Source organism: Ammospiza nelsoni, chromosome 23 (genome assembly GCF_027579445.1).
Source record: "Ammospiza nelsoni isolate bAmmNel1 chromosome 23, bAmmNel1.pri, whole genome shotgun sequence".
Lineage (NCBI taxonomy): Eukaryota > Metazoa > Chordata > Aves > Passeriformes > Passerellidae > Ammospiza > Ammospiza nelsoni.
The window spans coordinates 2,938,057-2,956,952 of record NC_080655.1 but is presented as its reverse complement, the minus strand read 5'-3'; the positions used below and the strand labels follow the sequence as shown (position 1 = coordinate 2,956,952).

Below are 18,896 nucleotides of genomic sequence, written 5' to 3'. Positions count from 1 at the left end.
GCCCTGCAGGGGGTGTCCCCAATGAGTTCCAGCTCAGCGGGGTGAAAACCTTAATTATTATCTTATAATTATCTTTAATTATCTCGTTCCTCCGCAGTGGCCCTGGGCCCCTCGGGCACGTACAGCTCCAACAGCCCTGCCAGCCCCCTGAGCTCTGCCAGCCTCACCAGCCCCCTGAGCCCCTTCTCCCTCATCTCCGGCTCCCAGGGATCGCCCACCAAGCCCGGCCCTGGCGAGGTCAGTGACCCTGGGTGTCCCCTCTTTGTCACCAGGCGGGGATGACAAAGAGATCCCCTCTTTGTCACCACGGAGCTGCCTCCCCTCGTGGCTCTGCCTGGGGACACCGGTTTGGTGGCACGGATGGGTCCTGGTGTCACCTGGTGACTTTGGGGTCTGTGTGTGACAGTGGGCACAGGGGTCTTAGGATGAGGGAAGAGACGAGGAGCTGCCTCCATATTTCAGAAGGCTTGATTTATTACGTTATGATATATATTATTATATATTGATATATTATGATTTATATTATTATGTATATTATATTATTGTGATAAATATTATTACATTTATGATATATATTAAAACTGTACTAAAAGAATAGAAGAAAGGATTTCATCACAAGCCTAGCTAAGAATAGAATAAGAAACAACGATAACAAAGCTGACTGTGATTGGCCATTAATTAGAAACAACCACATGAGCCAATCACAGATGCACCTGTTGCATCCCACAGCAGCAGATAACCAATGTTTACATTTCGTTCCTGAGGCCTCTCAGCTTCTCAGGGGGAAAAATCTTAAAGAAAGGATTTTTCACGAAGGATGTGTGTGACAGGGGACAAGCAGCAGGATGTGGCGCACCGAGAGGGACCCTCTGGAGTCACTCCCTCTCCTCCATCCCTTCCTCCAGGACGCTCCTGTGTGTTTCTCTCTCTTTTCTAACTCTCTGTTCCTTCTCCGCTCTCACGCCTCGCGCTCTGCCCGCCCCAGGAGCCGGGCCCGCCTCGACCTCCCCTCCCCAAGTCCTACGTGCCCCTGGAGTCTCCTCCGGCCGTTCCTCCGCTCCCCAGCGAGAGCCGCCTCTGGCCCTACCCCGCCTCCCCCTCCTGGCACCAAGGAGAGGCCAAGCGGGGACAGGTACCGAACCCTGCCTCCCCTTCCTCCTCCTCCTCCTCCTCCTCGGGGCATGGAAGGTGCTGGGGTGAGGCAGGAGCTGGAGCTGCCCACCCCGAATCCACAGGGACAGTGTGGAGGTGGCACTTGGCGCAGGGACAGCTCTGTGTCTTGCCCTGCCACACCCCTGGTGTCCCCAGCAGGTCACCAGGGACAGGGATTGTCCCCTCCTCCTCCTCCTCCTCCTCGGGGCATGGAAGGTGCTGGGATGAGGCAGGAGCTGGAGCTGCCCACCCCGAACCCACAGGGACAGTGTGGAGGTGGCACTTGGCGCAGGGACAGCTCTGTGTCTTGCCCTGCCATACCCATGGTGTCCCCAGCAGGTCACCAGGGACAGGGATTGTCCCCTCCTCCTCCTCCTCCTCCTCGGGGCATGGAAGGTGCTGGGGTGAGGCAGGAGCTGGAGCTGCCCACCCCGAATCCACAGGGACATTGTGGAGGTGGCACTTGGCGCTCTGCGTCCTGCCCTGCCACACCCCTGGTGTCCCCAGCAGGTCAACATGCCCTGTACGTGCTCAGGACAGGGATTGTCCCCTCCTCTTCCTCCTTCTCCTCCTCCTCATGGCATGGAAGGCGCTGGGGTGAGGCAGGAGCTGGAGCTGCCCACCCCGAATCCACAGGGACAGTGTGGAGGTGGCACTTGGCACAGGGACAGCGTGGAGGTGGCACTTGGTGCAGGGACAACTCTGAGTCCTGCCGTGCCACACCCCTGGTGTCCCCAGGGTCTCCACACCCTGTGTGCACTCAGGACAGGGATTGTCCCCTCCTCCTCCTCCTTGTCCTCCTCTTCATGGAGAAGTTGTCCCTGGTTGTCCCTGGTTGTCCCCTCTGCTTTGCTCTGCCTCTGTCACTGTCCTTCCATGTCACTCTGAGCCCCAGCTCCAGGGCAAAGCTGGATTTGGGAATTCCCGGTGACACCTCGGCTGTGTGTGGGGACGCAGGTGACACGAGTGTCCTCATGGCCAGGGGTGGGGATGTGTGGCCGTGGAAAAGCAGTGGCTGTGCCGAGCTGGGAAGGGGCACAGTGCCAGCACAGTGGTGGCTGTGTCATCCCAGGGTGTCAGGGTGAATTTAGGGGGACACACTGGGCTGCTGGCCCTGTTGTGCCACCCCTCTGTCACCCCAGCAGTTCTCATGGGATGCAAGAGGGGAAGGACCCCAGAAATGTCCCTTTGCTGGCGCTCCTGGCCCTGTGTGACCCCATGGGCACGGGGTGCAGTGGGGGCCCAGCACAGAGCCACGATGTCCCTGTCCCCAGCTCCTGGAGAGGCTGTGGAGGGATTGTCACCCTGTCCCTCATTGTGGGGACAGCAGCGTGTGCCCAGCCCTTACTGGATTTTGGGGTGCTCTGGTCCCACATGGCCACTGTCTGTCCATGGAGCGTGACCATGGTCTGGCTGTCACCCCAAGAGCAGCTGGAGTGACAAAGCTGTCCGTGTGTCCCTGATCTGTCACCCCAAGAGCAGCAGGTGTCCCCTGTCTGTCTGTCACCCCAACAGCAGTGGGCATCATCTGTCCGTGTGTCCCGTCTGTCACCCCAAGAGCAGCGGGTGTCACCTTTGTGTCCCTGGTCTGTCACCCCAAGAGCAGTGGGTGTCCCCTGTCTGTGTGTCCTTTGTTTGTCACCCCTAGAGCAGCAGGCGTCCCCTGTCCGTGTGTCCCCTGTCTGTCACCCCAAGAGCAGCAGGTGTCACCTTTGTGTGTGTCCCCTGTCACCCCAAGAGCAGTGGGTGTCCCCTGTGTGTCCTTGATCTGTCACCCCAAGAGCAGCAGGTGTTACCTTTGTGTCCCCTATCACCCCAAGAGCAGCAGGTGTCCCCTGTCCATGTGTCCCTGATCTGTCACCCCAAGAGAAGAGGGTGTCCCCTGTGTGTCCCTGATCTGTCACCCCAAGAACAGCAGGTGTCCCCAGGCAGGCCCGGCTCTCACTGGGGACCTTTTCCCCCCTGCACAGCCCAAACCAGGCCTGGAGCAGAGCAAGAAGGAGCCCCCCCGGCCCAGCCCCGCCGGCCCCACGCCCGAGGGGCTCCCACAGACCCGCCCGGAGCACGACGGTGACAAACAGGCGGCACTCAACAAGGGTACGGCATGGGGACACCCGGGGGTGGCACTGGGGATGGCGCTGGGACCCTGCCCAGGTCCCCAAGGGCTCATCCCGGTCTCGTGGTGTCCCCACAGTGGGAATCGTCCCCCCCAGGACCAAATCTCCGGCGGAGGACGAGGCGGTGCCCAGGAGGAACGGGCTGGCCAACGGGCTCAGCTCTCGGGTATGGATGGGCTGGGGGGACTGAGGGGGGCCATGCTGAATCCTGGGGACAGGAGGGTGGCTCCAGGTGTCACCATCCACTGTCAGAACTCTGCACATCCAGAGTTGCCCAGGATCCCGTCAGGGGGCTCAGAGACCCTGGCACGCAGCCCAGAACACCTGGGGATTTGATTTTGGTCCCGGGAGCAAGTTACCAGCTTTGTATGAGGACCTGAAACTCACAGAGGTTTGAATAGTCTGGGGTCTGGGGTCTGGGGTCCTCGGTAACTCTGGACACCCAGAGGGATATGTTGAGTTCCGACAGGGAGTGACATCCCGAGAGTGACATCCTCGGGGTGACATCCCGGGAGTCACAGACATCCCAGCGGCTCACGGCAGAGTGGGGCGGCACTGGGAGGATGTGACCGGCCACCAGTGTGTGACCATGAGGTTGCACTCATCCCCAGGAGAGACCCAAGAGCGCCGTGTTCGCCACCGAGACCAAGGTGAAGATGAGCGTGGAGGAGCAGATCGACCGCATGAAGCGCCACCAGAGCGGCTCCATGAAGGAGAAGCGGCGCAGCCTGCAGCTCCCCAGCCCACAGCAGCTCCCCGGCCCCCAGCCCGACACCCCCGGCACCAAAACCCCCTCGTCCTACAAGGTGGTGAGTCCCTGAGCCCGCGGGGACACCGCGGGGTGGCACAGGCGACAAGGCGCCACCGCGTGGGGACGCTGAGCGGGACGCGGTCCGTCTGTCCGTCTGTCGCAGGTGCGGCGGCACCGCAGCATCCACGAGGTGGACATCTCGGACCTGGAGGCCGCGCTGCGCTCCGACGAGCCCGGCAAGGTGTACGAGACGCCGCAGGAGGAGATCGCCCGGCTGAGGAAGATGGAGCTGGAGCCGCAGCACTACGAGGTGGACATCAACAAGGAGGTGAGCACGGCGTGTCCCCGAGTGTCCCCAACGGCCTGGAGCAGGGTCCAGGCACGATTTGGGGGTCAGCAGTGGGGGCTGGAGTCGCCAGGGTCTGGCACAGGGCACCACAGAGCTCGTCCCTCTGTCCCCAGCTCTCCACGCCAGACAAAGTCCTGATCCCCGAGCGCTACGTGGAGCTGGAGCCAGAATCGCCCCTGAGCCCTGAGGAGATGAAGGAGAAGCAGAAGAAGGTGGAAAGGATCAAGACTCTCATTGCCAAATCCAGGTGAGGCTGCAGTGCCCATGCCAGCCATGCCAGGGGTCATCCTGAGGGGCACTGACCACCCACCTGCACCCCTCCCCATCCATCCTGAGCAGAACTGGCCACCCACCTGCATCCCTTCCCTGGGCACCCTGAGGGGCACTGACCATTCATCTCCACCCCTCCCCTGAGCAGAACTGACCACCCATCTCCATCCCTTCTCATTCCAAGACCACCCAGCCACCTCCACCCCTTCCCTACCCATCCCAGGGCAACCCTACCACCCCTCTCTCTCCATCCCATCCCATCCCATCCCATCCCATCCCATCCCATCCCATCCCATCCCATCCCATCCCATCCCATCCCATCCCATCCCATGGATCCCATCTCATCTCATCCCATCTCATCCCATCTCATCCCATCCCATCCCATGGATCCCATCCCATCCCATCCCATCCCATCCCATCCCATCCCATCCCATCCCATCCCATCCCATCCCATCCCATCCCATCCCATCCCATGGATCCCATCCCATCCCATCCCATCCCACCCCTCTCCCACCCCATCCCGGGGGTCCTGGCGGGGGTGCTGACCCCAGGTGCCATCCCCAGCCTGCAGAACGTCATCCCCCTGGGCGAGGGGGAGGTGGACGCCCCGCAGGACCCCGAGGTGCAGCTGCAGGAGCAGGAGAAGAGGATCGAGATCTCCTGCGCCCTGGCTGCCGAGGCCTCGCGCCGCGGCCGGATGCTCTCGGGTGAGGAACGGGGGCCTGGAGGGTCAGACCCTGCAGATCCCTGGCACAGCGAGGTGCCAGGAGGGCAGGGGGTGAGGGCAGGACAGGGGGACAGGTGATGCCAACAGCTCCCAGACCTGCCTGCCACACCTGGGGCTGCCCACCTGGGGTGGAGCAGCTGTTCCAGCTGGGCACAACTTCCAGCATGAGAATGGGAGTGCCTGCCTGGGTGGCATGAGGTGGCATGAGATGGCATGAGGTGGCTGAGCGAGCGCGGTGGCACCCCACGCAGGGAATTGTGGTGGCACCCCAAGCTCGGGGAATTGTGGTGTCACCCCTTTGCCAGAGGGATTGTGGTGGCACAGGCTGGCACCTTGTGGCCGTGCATGGTGGTGCTTCATGCTGGGGGGGATTGTGGTGGCACGCTGTGCCCAGGTGAGCATGGTGACATCCTGTACCTGGCTGACTGCAGTGCCACTCCGTGCCCGGGTGCCCACAGTGCCACACCATGCCTTGTCCATGAGGAGCCCTGCCGGGAGCTCACGTGTGCGTGCAGTGCCCAGCTGTCACTCTCTGTCCTTCCTGCCAGCTGTGACTGCCCTGCCAGCTGTGGCTGTTTTTCCTGCCAGCTGTGACTCTGCCTTGCTCAGCCATGGCTGTTTGCCCTTTCCAGCTGTGGCTGCTTGTCCTGCTCAGCCATGGCTGCTTTTCCTGCCAGCTGTAGCTCTATCCTGCCCAGCTGTGTCTGTCTGTCCTGCCAGCTGTGACTCTGCCCTGCCAGCTGCGATTCTGCCCAACCTGCACTTGCTTTCCCCCTTTCCCTTCTCTTTCCTCCCTGCCCCTGCCCTCTGCACTGTCCCCTCCACTCTGTCCCTTCTGCGCTGTCCCCTCTGCTGTCCCCTCCACTCTGTCCCTCCGCACTGTCCCCTCCGCTGTCCCCTCCTCTGTCCCCTCCATGCTGTCCCCTCCGCTCTCTCCCCTCCGCTATCTCCTCCTCTGTCCCCTTTCCGCTGTCCCCTCCTCTGTCCCCTTTGCTCTGTCCCCTCCTCACTGTCCCCTCCTTGCTGTCCCCTCTGCTGTCCCCTCTGCTGTCCCCTCTGCTGTCCCCTCTGCTGTCCCCTCTGCTGTTCCTTTTGCTCTGTTCTCTGCACTGTCCCCTCCGCTGTCCCCTCCATGCTGTCCCCTCCATGCTGTCCCCTCCACTGTCCCCTCCATGCTGTCCCCTCCGCTCTGTCCCCTCCGCTATCTCCTCCTCTGTCCCCTTTCCGCTGTCCCCTCCTCTGTCCCCTCTGCTGTCCCCTCCGCTCTCCCGCGTCCTTCACCCCTCTCTCCGTTTCTCGTTTCCAGCTCAGTGCGCCACCCCCAGCCCTCCCACCTCCCCAGCCTCCCCGACTCCACCGACCAACCCGCTGTCGTCCGAGCCGCCCCGGGCCGACGGCAGCCACCTCATGCGGGTGTGAGCCTGTGACGTAAGCACCTCTTCTCTCTGACGTCATCCCCTCCACCCCCTCGCTGCCACGTCAGCCCCGCCTCCTCCATGGACCGTGTACCGCCCCCCCAAAGCCAAAGGGGGAAAAGGGGGGACCCAGCATGAAAAGCGGGGGGTCCCAACCTCCCCTGGATCCTTGGAGCCAAATCCCGGCCGTGTTTCCCATGGGGGGTGGGCGTGGGGTGGAGCCCCCCCAGCTCAGCCCCTCTGTCCTGTCCCACCCCCAGCTCAAGCCCTGGCTGCTGCTGGCGCCACCAAGTTCCACGGGGCCACGTTTTAGTCCCCTCCTGAGGTGACACCGAAGCTCTCGCCGCCGTCCTCGGTTCTCCCGGACCCCCTTCCCTCCCTCTGGCAGCGACAGCAGCGGGAGAGGTGGCAGAGGTGGCACCGACGGGAGGCACGTCCCAAGAGATGGGCAGGGGGCTGGGATTGTCCCCAAGGAGCCACCAGGGCTGTCAGTGGACACAGGGACACCTCTGCACAGCTGTGACAGCAGCCACAGGGACCCAGCTGTGACAGCGGCCACCAGGATACACCCGGACAGCTGTGACAGTGGCCACAGGGACACACCTGGACAGCTGTGAGAGTGGCCACCAGGATACACCTGGACAGCTGTGACAGCAGCCACAGGGACACAGCTGTGACAGTGGCCACAGGGACAGCCCGGATAGTGGCCACTGGGGCACAGCCATACAGCTGTGACAGTGGCCACCAGACACCCAGACAACTGTGACAGTGGCCACAGGAACACAGCTGTGACAGTGGCCACAGGGACACACCTGGACAGCTGTGACAGTGGCCACCAGGACACAGCTGTGACAGTGGCCACCAAGATATCCCTGGACAGCTGTGACAGTGGCCACAGGGACACAGCTGTGACAGTGGCCACCAAGATACCCCTGGACAGCTGTGACAGTGGCCACCAAGATATCCCTGGACAGCTGTGACAGTGGCCACAGGGACACAGCTGTGACAGTGGCCACCAAGATACCCCTGGACAGCTGTGACAGTGGCCACCAAGATATCCCTGGACAGCTGTGACAGTGGCCACCAGGACACAGCTGTGACAGTGGCCACCAAGATACCCCTGGACAGCTGTGACAGTGGCCACAGGGACACAGCTGTGACAGTGCCACAGGGACACAGCTGTGACAGTGGCCACAGGGACACAGCTGTGACAGTGGCCACCAGCCCCATGGCGAGCACAGGACTCCTGGGACAGCTCCCCAAGGTCTGTGAAGGGGGTCTTGGGGTGGGGACCCACCTGTCCCCACCACGGATGGTGCTGCCACCTCCCAGCGGACCTGGCTGCTCCCCCTCAGCTCTTCGGGTGCCGTTTCCCCTCCCCGAGCTGTGACCCTGGTTTTGGAGCCCGTCTGTGTCACCTCCGGTGGCTCAGCTGGAGGAAGAGGGGACAGGACGGATGGAGGTGGCACTGAGGGGACACGGAGGTGCCCAGGGCGCTCCAAGCACGGAGCAGGAGCTCTGGGGGCAGAGCAGGGAATTGGGGTGCCAGGTGGGATAACGGAGCTGTGGGGTCGGCAGGGACCCCTGTGGAGGGTGGGGACGGTGCTGAGGAGGGGTTTGGGGACAGAGGTGTCACCTGGGGACCCGCTGTCACCCTCCAAAAATCCCTTCCCACAGCTCTCCAGCCCCTTCCAGCGGTTCAGATTTCCTGTAGCAAATTCCCCCTTTTCTTTATCATCCCGGAGAGTGGGAAAGAAGCAGAATCCCTGGAAGGATGTGAGCATGGCAGGGGCCAGGAGCTGGATCTCAAATCCCAAATCTCCAACCCCAAATCCCAATCCACCCCTCCTGGCCCCATCCCAAACCCCCAGGACCCTCCCTGCATCCCAATCCCAACTTAGCAATACTTGTAGGATCCCTGGAGCCCTAAACTCCCATCTGAGCCTCCCCCAGCCCCTTTAGCTCATAAAGCTGGCCCTTTATTTTGCTATTTACATGCCTTAATATATGTTTGATGGAAATTCTACATTTATAATATATATCTATATTTGGTTTTTCCTCTTCTTTTCCCGGGAAAAAGCTCGTGCCGAGCGCTCTCTTCTCCGCAGGATTTGTTGGCGCCAGCCCCGCCAACAAAAAAAAACAAAAAAAAAGAGAAAAAAGATTCTTTACCAATTTATCTGAGGGGGAAGGAAATAAAAAAAAAAAAAAAAAAAAAAAAAACAAAAAAACCAAAAAAAAAAAAAAAAAACCAAAAAAAAGAAGAAGAAAAAAAAAAAGGAAAAAAAACTATTTAAAAAATATATCTATTTTTTCTGCTTTTATTAAAAGCAAATTTATTTAAAATAAAATATACAGAGACTGTAAGTTTGAAGAGAGGATGAGTTTATTTCCCTGTGTCCCCTCTCGGGTCACTGGGGCAGACCCCCCCCCTTATTCTGGGGACACCCTGGGGACATCCTGAGGTGGCTGTGGGGCAGCAATTCCCATCTCCAGGACCCAAAGCTCCCACCCCACCCTTCCCAAAGCCACCAGCTGCTGTCCCCAAAATATGACCCGGCCGTGATTTTATTTTATTTTATTTAAAAAAAAAACCATAATAAAAAAAAAAAAGGAAACCAAACCTTAATCAATTAATTTTATTTTGGTTATTATTTTTCATAAACACTTCATAAAGCAGTGACTTGTTAGCCCGGAAAGGATTTGCATCGGGAGGAAATAAAGAAATAAATAAATCTATTTATGCATTCGGAGAGGGTGGGATGGGAGGGCTTTGGTTTTCTGGGATATTTTCCTAGTGGTAGAGAAATAAAAATATCTATGAAACAACGACATTCTCCTGTCTTTTTTTCCCTGGGGTGGGCCTGGATGTGGATTTTAGTGTTGGGGTGGAGAAGCAGGGGGTGGTGGGGCTCCAGAGGCAGCTGCTCCTCCCTCTTGCTGTTTTTTGGGATTTGTTTTCCCGCTGGGGTTGGGTTTGGTGCTTGTGGAGGTGCTGTCTCCGAAACTGTGACATGAAGCCACCATGTCTCCCTGGATCCACCTTGTGCCCCCTGGAGCCACCATGTCCCCTTGGAGCCACCCTGAGCCCTGGAGCCACCATGTCCCCTTGGAGCCACCGTGTCTGTCTGTGATCACCATGTCCACCTGGGGCCACGGCATCCCCCTTGGAGCTACCTTGTCCCCCCTGGAGCCACCATGACCACTGGAGCCACCTTCTTCCCCCTGGATCCACCATGGGGTCACCATGTCCCCTTGGAGCCACCCTGACCCCTGGAGCCACCGTGTCCCTTCTGGAGCCACCATGTCCCCCTCGAACCACCTTGTCCCCACTGGAGCCACCATGACCCCTGGAGCCACCATGTCCCCCTCAAGCCACCATGTCCTCCTGGAGCCACCATGTCCACCTGTGGCCACCCCCTTGGAGCTACCATGTCTCTCTGTAGCCACTGTGTCCCCCCTGGAGCCACTATGTCCCCCTCAAGCCACCATGACCCCTGGAGCCACTGTGTTCCCCAGGAGCCACCACTGGAACCACCGTGTCCCTTCTGGAGACGCCATGTCCCCTTGGAGCCAACGTGTCCCTCTGGAACCACAGTGTCCCTTCTGGAGCCACTATGTCCCCTTGGAGTCACCTTGTCCCCCTTGGAGCTACCATGACCCCTGGAGCCACCATGTCCCCCAGGAGCCACCACTGGAACCACCGTGTCCCTTCTGGAGACACCATGTCCCCTTGGAGCCACCGTGTCCCTCTGGAACCACTGTGTCCCTTCTGGAGACACCATGTCCCCTTGGAGCCACCGTGTCCCCCGCTGGAGGTGGCACCGTGGGCGTTCCCGGGCCGTTAATGATTCCCAGGATGACGTGGGGACTAAAGGGCTTTTCCAAGGGTCACTCTGCGAGCGGGGCCACCCTCGCCCGGCCTCGCCCAGCCCCGTCACCGCCAACATGGTGGCCCTGAGCGACTTCCAACGTAAGCAGGCACGGGGTGGTCGTGTCCCGGCTGGAATTCCTGTCCCGGCTGGAATTTGGGATCCGGGAGCTCCATGGGGACCTTGGGCACATCCCAGTCCTGGCTGGGATCCCCCCTGGATGGGGTGGTTGGGGCAGGGAGGGGTGAGATGGAAAAGGGGATGGGCTGGGGAGATTCTCCAGGATCATCCAGGGATCATCTCCAGCTTTTCCTGGAGGGAAAGGGGAAAGGGAAAGGGAAAGGGGAAAGGAAAGGGAAAAGGAAAGGGAAAGGGAAAGGGAAAGGGAAAGGGAAAGGGAAAGGGAAAGAGAAAGGGAAAGGGAAAGGGAAAGGGAAAGGGAAAGGGAAAGGGAAAGGGAAAGGGAAAGGGAAAGGGAAAGGGAAGGGGAAAGGGGAAAGGGGAAAGGGAAAGGGAAAGGGAAAGGGAAAGGGAAAGGGAAAGGGAAGAGGAAAGAGGAAAGAGGAAAGGGAAAGGGGAAAGGGGAAAGGGAAAGGAAAGAGGAAAGAGGAAAGGGGAAAGGGAAAAGGGGAAAGGGGAAAGGGAAAGGGAAAGGGAAAGGGAAAGGGAAAGGGAAAGGGAAAGGGAAAGAGGAAAGGGAAAGAGGAAAGGGAAAGGGAAAGGGGAAAGAGGAAAGGGAAAGGGAAAGGGGAAAGGGGAAAGGGGAAAGGCTGGGCAGGGATTTCCCGTGGAGTTTTCCTTTGTGGTTCCTGATTTATCCGATGCCCTTGGGGGTTTCTGGAGCACCAACGGCCTCCTCCAGGCCTGGCCTGGGTGTCAAGGCTGGTCCTGAGATTTGGGAGAAAAGCCCAAAGGGTATTTTTGGGAAGGAGCAGGACAGGGATGTGCCGGGATCCCAGGTGTGGAGCCTTTGCCTCTGCTCGCCCGTTTTCCACAGGGATCGGAGTGGGCCTGGTCGGCTTCGGCCTCTTCTTCCTCCTTTTTGGGATCCTCCTGTACTTCGACTCGGTGCTCCTGGCTTTTGGGAACGTGAGTAGGGCCGGCCTGGGGGTCCCCACAGTGGGATCAAGGAGCGGCCCTGACCCTCTCCCCTCCCTCCTCCCAGCTCCTCTTCCTCTCTGGCTTGGTCTTCATCATCGGCTTCCGGAGGACCTTCACCTTCTTCTTCCAGCGGCCCAAGCTGAAGGGCACCAGCTTCTTCTTCGGGGGGCTCATCGTGGTCCTCATGCGGTGGCCGATCCTGGGCATGCTGCTGGAGGCCTACGGCTTCATCTCCCTCTTCAGGTGCGGGATAGGATCCTGGGCATGGGATCCTGGGCATGGGATCCTGGGCATGGGATCCCTGGGATGAGATCCTCAGGATGGGATCCTGGGCATGGGATCATCAAAATGGGATCCCTGGGATGGGATCCTTGGAATGGGATCTCTGGGATCCTGGGCATAGGATCCTGGGATGGGATCCTAGGGATGGGGTCTCTGGGATGGGATCCTCATGATGGGATCCTCAGGATGAGATCTTTGGGATGAAATCTCTGGGATGGGATACTGGGCATGGGATCCTCAGGATGGGATCCCTGGGCATGGGATCCCTGGGCATGGGATCCCTGGGATGATCCCTCAGGATGGGATCGTGGGGATTAGATCCTCACAATGAGATCCTCAGGATGGAATCTCTGGGATGGGATCCTCATGACGGGATCCTCAGGATGAGATCTTTGGGATGAAATCCCTGGGATGGGATCCCTGGGATGGGATCCTGGGCATGGCATCCTGAGCATGGGATCCCTGGGATGAGATCCTTGGGATGGGATCCTGGGGGTGAGATCACTGGGATGGGATCCTCAGGATGAGATCCTTGGGATGGGATCCCTGGGATGATCCCTTGGGATGGGATTCTGGGCATGGGATCCTTGAGATGGGATCCTGGGCATGGGATCCCTGGGATCCTGGGGATGAGATCACTTGGATGAGATCCTGGGCATGGGATCCCTAGGATGGGATCCTTGGGATGGGATCCTGGGGATGGGATCATCAAAATGGGATCTTCATGATGAGAACCCTGGGATGGGATCCTCGGGATGAGATCCTTGGGATGAGATCCCTGGGATGGGATCCTCGGGATGAGATCCTTGGGATGAGATCCCTGGGATGGGATCCTCAGGATAGAGCCCGGGCTGGGGGATGCTCCCCAGAGCTCAGCAGAATCTTTTGTGTCCACACAGGAGCTTCTTCCCAGTGGCTTTCGGGTTTTTGGGCTCGCTGGCAAACATCCCTCTGCTGAGCCAGGTGAGAGGGGGCTGGGGACCCCCCAGGGTGGGCAATGCCCAGCTGGGATCCATCCCCCTGTGGCCCTCATGGTGGGCAGTCTCCGGCTGGGATCCGTCCCCACGGATGGCATTGCACAGGAAATGTCACCGCGGTGTCCCCAGAGCTGACTGGGTGGATTTTCCCGCTAACCCTGCTCTGTCCCTGTTGCAGCTCCTGCAGAAGATGGGGGACAGCGGCTCCATGGTGTGACCTGAGCAGTTCTGGGCTGAGTGGCTGCGATGGGACAGGGTGGGAGAGCCCCAGGTCTGGCTGTGCCCAAGAGCTGGGGACTCCTTTGTCCCCAGGACCCTCAGTGCTGGCCAGAGCCACCCCCCAGCAGGGACAGTGTCCCCTCACTGTCCCATGGGGCTCCTGAGCCAGGCTCCGGGCTCCAAGAGCTATACCAGGCTGGAATCTGGAATTCCTGCAGTTATTTAATTCTTTTCTGTGAAAGATTTAATTTAATAAAAAAATATCTGAATGTGAGCTCGGACTCGGCTCCTTTCCATTGGCTCAGGGCTTGTCCCAGCACTGGCACCTCCCGATGTCACCAGGAGGCATTGTGGCCATGGCTGGAGGTGGCACAGGAACATTCCCATGGCTGGAGGTGGCACAGGAACATTCCCATGGCTGGAGGTGGCACAGGAACATTCCCATGGTTGAGGATGGCACAGGGACATTCCCATGGCTGGAGGTGACACAAACACATTCCCATGGCTGTGCCTGGAGGTGGCACAAGGACCTTCACGTGGCTGGAAGTGGCACAGGAACCTTCCCCTGCTCACAGATGGAGATGGCACAGGGGACATCCCCATGGCTGGAGGTGGCATGGGGACATTCCTATGGCCAGCACTGGGGGTGGCCCAGGGCCCTCCCCATGGCAGGAGCTTCCCCAGTGTCACCCCAGGTGACTTTAAGGATTTTTTTCCACCTGGCTGCTGAGGTTCCTGTCCCCAGGAGAGCAGGTTGGATCCTCGGCCTCTGCAGGGCTGAGGTGCAGCCCAGCCAGGTTCCAGGAGCGCTGGTGAAGCTGGAGTTTAATTAAACTCAAAAGCAATCTCATCAAAGCTGCTCCTCCTTAACGAGCGGGAATTAATTAACAGGTTTGAGCTGAACCTGTTTCCTCTGGAGCGCAATGGGAGCTGGCGGCTCTGTGTCTGTTGTCACCCAGCTGTGCCCGTTGTCACCCAGCTGTGCCCGTTGTCACCTGGCTGTGCCTGGGTGGCATTGAGGGATCCCAGAATCATGGAATGATTTGGGGTTTTAGGGATCTTCACGCCCATCCCATCCCATCCCATCCCATCCCATCCCATCCCATCCCATTCCCTGCCATGGGACACCTTCCCTTACCCCAGGTTCCTCCAAACCCCACCCAGACACTTTCTCCATTCCATCCTTCCCCATCTTCTCCAGGGTCCTCCATTCCATCCCTCCCTATCTCCTCCAGGATCCTCCATTCCTTCCACCCCCATCTCCTCCAGGATCCTCCATTCCTTCCCATCCCAGCCTGTCCAGGATCCTCCATCCCTTCCCACCCTCCCAGTCCAGCTTCTCCAGGATCTTCCCTTCCTTCCATCCCTCCCCATCTCCTCCAGGATCCTCCACCCCTTCCCTTCCCTTCCCTTCCTCCCACCTCATCCCCATCTCTCCAACCCACAAACTCATCCCCGCCGTGCCTGTGTCCCCCAAACCCTGACCCCATTTTGGGGGTGTCCCCGTCCCCCACAGCTTTTCCAGGCTGGGAAGGGCTGGGAGCTCCCTCCCCAGAGCTCCTCTCCGGAAGGATTTTCCCAGGAATGTTTTCCCCCCTCCAGCTCTGTAAATCCTCTCTCTGGCAGGGTTTTGGTTTCAAGCACCAGCTCCGGGTTTGCCCTGACGTCAATCCCCGAATTCCCCCGGTGCTGGTGCCATCCAGAGCCTCCCCTAAGCCCTTCCCAAAAGTTGTTTTCACCCTGGAGCTTTTTGGTCACCCGGAATGAGGATCCTCACGAGCCTCCTGTGCTTTCACCAGCAGCAAAATCCTGGGTTAGAAAAGTGTGGAAAATACGAGGAAAGAGCAGAAATTCACCTCCTTTTTTCTGTGCTGCTGCAGAAAAAATCCCTCAGGAAATCAAAGCTGTTTGGCCAAACTTCCCAATGATTTTGTTTGGAGTGGAAAGAGTTGAAAAATTTAGATTTTATTTTAAGGAAAGCACCCACACAGCCTGGCAGGAGAGAAGAAGGAATTTATCCGTGGGGAAGGCGATTGTTCCTCTCTGGGAAATGTTTTCCTTCCATTCTCCCTGAAAAACAGGCAGGAAAATAACTGGAAAATTCCCTGCTATTTCCAGAGGAGCTGCTCCTGGTGGGATCCATAATTGGATAAAACCCCAGGATTTTGGAGCAAGGTTCCCCACATGGACCCAGTGAGGGATTCCTGCCTTTCCCTGAATCCCTGGAACCTCCTGTGCTTGAAAATTCCACTTAAGGGACGTTTTGGGGCTGCATGGGAAGAGTTCAGGATCTTCCCTGTGGATCTGAAGGGCTGGGAAGGAGCTCAGCACTGTCCCAGAGCTGCCTGATGTCCCTGTCCCCTTCCTTTCCATGTCCCCGTCCCTCTGACACCCCCAAAATCACTTTTCCAGGATTTTAAAGCCTTTTCCATCACAGCAGAGGGGACTGGGGAATTCCTTGGGGGGAAAGTGTCCCATGCTGGGGACACCCCAGAGCCCTGGAGCTGGGACAGCCACTCCAGTGGCCACCCCAGAGCAGCAGCCCTTGGCTCTCTGATGGATTTGGGGACATCATTTTCCCCATTTTTCCTCCATTTCCCATCCCAAGGGGGTTTTGGGGCCACCCAAAAGTGGCAGGGAAGGGTTGTGCCCCTCTGGTTCCCCCATCCCAGCTCATCCCACCCTGGATCCCCCACAGGAGAGGGACAAAGCCATGCCCAGAATACCCCAAAATCCTCAGGGATCCCACAGATGTGGCCATGCCCAGAATACCCCAAAATCCTCAGGGATCCCACAGATGTGGCCATGCCCAGAATACCCCAAAATCCTCAGGGATCCCACAGATGTGGCTGGCCTGGATCAGAAGGGGCTGGAAATTCTGATCCCCACCAATGAGGACCCCTTTTCCTTTTGAAACCCCAAATTCTCAAGGTTCCCATAGATGTGGCCATGCCCAGAATACCCCAAATCCTCAGGGAACCCACAGATGTGGCTGTTGTGGATCAGAAGGGGTTGGAAATTCAGATCCCCATTATTGGGAGCCCCTTTTCCTTTTGAAGCCCCAAATCCTTAGGGATCCCACAGATGTGGCCATGCCCACAATACCCCAAATCCTCAGGGATCCCACAGATGTGGCTGCCCTGCATCAGAAGGGGCTGGAAATTCAGCTCCCCACAAACGGGGACCCCATTTTCTTTGAAGTCCTGCTGCACCCGAGGCTTTTCCTGTGGGGAACGGAGCTTGGCAGAGCCCGTGGGATGCCCGGGCAGGGATTTACAGCCGTGGGCTCTCTGCCAGCCCCTCTCAGCTCCTGACCCCGCTCCCTCCCCGCAACCTGCCCGGCCATGAGGCCCCGGGCAGTGACGCAGGGACACGGGTCCTGCGTGGGAAAAGACGTCAGGGATGGGGACAGAGCCCCGTGGGGCTGAGCCCTGGGGGCTGCCGGGGTCAGCAGAGCCCTGGCAGCCAAAATCCCGCCGGGAATGAGGCAGTAAATGTCCAGTTTTTGGGGGAATGTTGTTTGGAGTTTGTGGGGTGTGCCTTGGATTGGGGTGGCAGCAGGGCTCTGAGTAAATCCCATAAACAGGAGGGTGATTGTGGGGCTGGGCTGGGGGGAAATGCGTCCTCAGGGTTCTTCTAAGAACAAACCCCATAAACAGGAAGGTGATTGTGGGGCTGGGCTGGTGTGGGGGGGAATGTGGCCCCCTCCTGATCCAGGGCAGCGACGTCTGTGGGATCCCGGAGGATTTGGGGCTTCAAAAGGAAAAGGGGTCCCCATTGGTGGGGATCCGAATTTCCAGCCCCTTCTGATCCAGGCCAGCCACATCTGTGGGATCCCAGAGGATTTTGGGGTATTCTGGGCATGGCCACATCTGTGGGATCCCAGAGGATTTGGGGCTTCGAAAGGAAAAGAAGTCCCCAATTATGGGGATCAGAATTTCCAGCCTCTTCTGATCCAGGCCAGCCACATCTGTGGGATCCCAGAGGATTTTGGGGTATTCTGGGCATGGCCACATCTGTGGGATCCCTGAGGATTTTGGGGTATTCTGGACATGGCCACATCTGTGGGATCCCAGAGGATTTTGGGGCTTCAAAAGGAAAAGGGGTCCCCATTGGTGGGGATCTGAATTTCCAACCCCTTCTGATCCAGGGCAGCCACATCTGTGGGATCCTGGCGGATTTGGGGTCCTCAGGGTTCACCCACGAACATTTTTATTGCCTTTGGTGTCATTTCCCACCGAGATTCCTGAGGCTGGGAGACCCTGGGAGCTGCAGGGATGATGCAGCACCCCCCATCCTGGGCTGGGCACTGCCAGGGGGGCACAGCAGCCTGGAGGGGAGGGCCAGGGGTGCAGCTGGAAGCTCCTGAGCAGTGTCTCCCATCTCAAACACCAGGATCTGACCCCGTAAGGAGCAGCTGGGGTGAGTTTGGCCGTTCTCTGCTCTGAGCTCCAGGTCTGGTTTAACAGAGCTGGACCTTGGGGGGTTCCCCAGAGCATCCCCCAAAAGGGCTGAGGGGGCTGGGGGGTCCTCACTCGGTGTCTCCATGGCCAACAGGGCTGAGTGTCCTTTGCCATCCCCATTCCCTTGGGGAAAATCCCATCTGCAAATGGAGTTTGGGGACATCTCCTTGGCCAGGACGTCACCCAGACCTGTGCCACCACCCAGCACCCCCAGCAGCTCTCCCAGGTGGCACCAACAGGGATTTGTGCCCTTCACATGCTGTGCTGGAGAGTGGAGAAATTCCGGAGCAATGAACCCCGTGGGATGTGGGATCCATCTCTGAAATACCCACAGCTCCCCTTGGCACGTTCCTGCTGGGCACAGGGGGCACCCTGGCCCTGCCACCCTCCATGGGGACTGTCCCAGCCCCCTGCCCGATGTTCTCCATGGCATTCCCAGTCTGCCCAGTGCTGTCCATGCCATTCCCAGTCTGATGGGCATTGTCCATGCCATTCCCAGTTTGATCCATGCCATTCCCAGTCAGATGGGCATTGTCCATGCCATTACCAGCCTACCCAGTGTCATCCATGGCATTCCCACACTGCCCAGTGCCATCCATGCCATTCCCAGTCTGCCCAGTTTGATCCATGCCATTCCCAGCCTGCCCAGTGCCATCCATGGCGTTCCCAGACTGATGGGCATTATCCATGCCATTCCCAGTTTGCCCAGTGCCATCCATGCCATTCCCAGTGCTCTCCATGCCATTCCTGGTCTGCCCAGTGCCATCCATGCCATTCCCAGTTTGCCCAGTGCCATCCATGCCATTCCCACCTTGCCCAGTGTCATCCATGCCATTCCCAGTGCTCTCCATGCCATTCCTGGTCTGCCCAGTGCCATCCATGGCATTCCCAGTTTGCCCAGCTCTATCCATGCCATTCCCGGTGCCATCCATGGCATTCCCAGTTTGCCCAGCTCTATCCATGCCATTCCCGGTGCTCTCCATGCCATTCCTGGTCTGCCCAGTGCCATCCATGGCATTCCCAGTTTGCCCAGTGCCATCCATGCCATTCCCGGTGCCCTCCCTGCCATTCCCAGCCCTGCCCCTGCCAGGGGAGGAGGATCCCGCAGGGATGGAGGATCCCGGGCTATAAAAGCTTCTTCCTCCCCTCCGGGAAAGGGACGGGACGGAGCCGGCGGCGGGGAGGGGACAGCGGGGACACG

General features: G+C 58.9%; 2 protein-coding genes across 2 annotated transcripts in view; both read left to right on the top strand.

Annotated features, from left to right (window-relative positions):
* The window catches only part of PLEKHA6 (pleckstrin homology domain containing A6), a 65,640-nt gene extending 56,230 nt beyond the window's left edge, over positions 1-9,410 (top strand). Inside the window, 9 exon segments of the mRNA XM_059488096.1 lie at positions 98-237; positions 3,123-3,249; positions 3,347-3,435; positions 3,881-4,078; positions 4,184-4,348; positions 4,483-4,616; positions 5,204-5,346; positions 6,673-6,794; positions 7,042-9,410. Of these exon segments, the coding sequence (XP_059344079.1) occupies positions 98-237; positions 3,123-3,249; positions 3,347-3,435; positions 3,881-4,078; positions 4,184-4,348; positions 4,483-4,616; positions 5,204-5,346; positions 6,673-6,785 (1,109 nt within the window). The 3' untranslated portion in view covers positions 6,786-6,794; positions 7,042-9,410.
* Positions 9,411-10,695: 1,285 nt separating this feature from the next.
* On the top strand, positions 10,696-13,423 carry GOLT1A (golgi transport 1A). The gene is made up of 5 exons (XM_059488065.1): positions 10,696-10,754; positions 11,651-11,742; positions 11,819-11,997; positions 12,936-12,999; positions 13,192-13,423. The coding sequence occupies exons 1-5, from the start codon at positions 10,730-10,732 to the stop codon at positions 13,228-13,230; spliced, it is 399 nt and encodes a 132-aa protein (XP_059344048.1). The 5' UTR covers positions 10,696-10,729; the 3' UTR covers positions 13,231-13,423.
* The last annotated feature ends 5,473 nt before the right edge of the window (positions 13,424-18,896 follow it).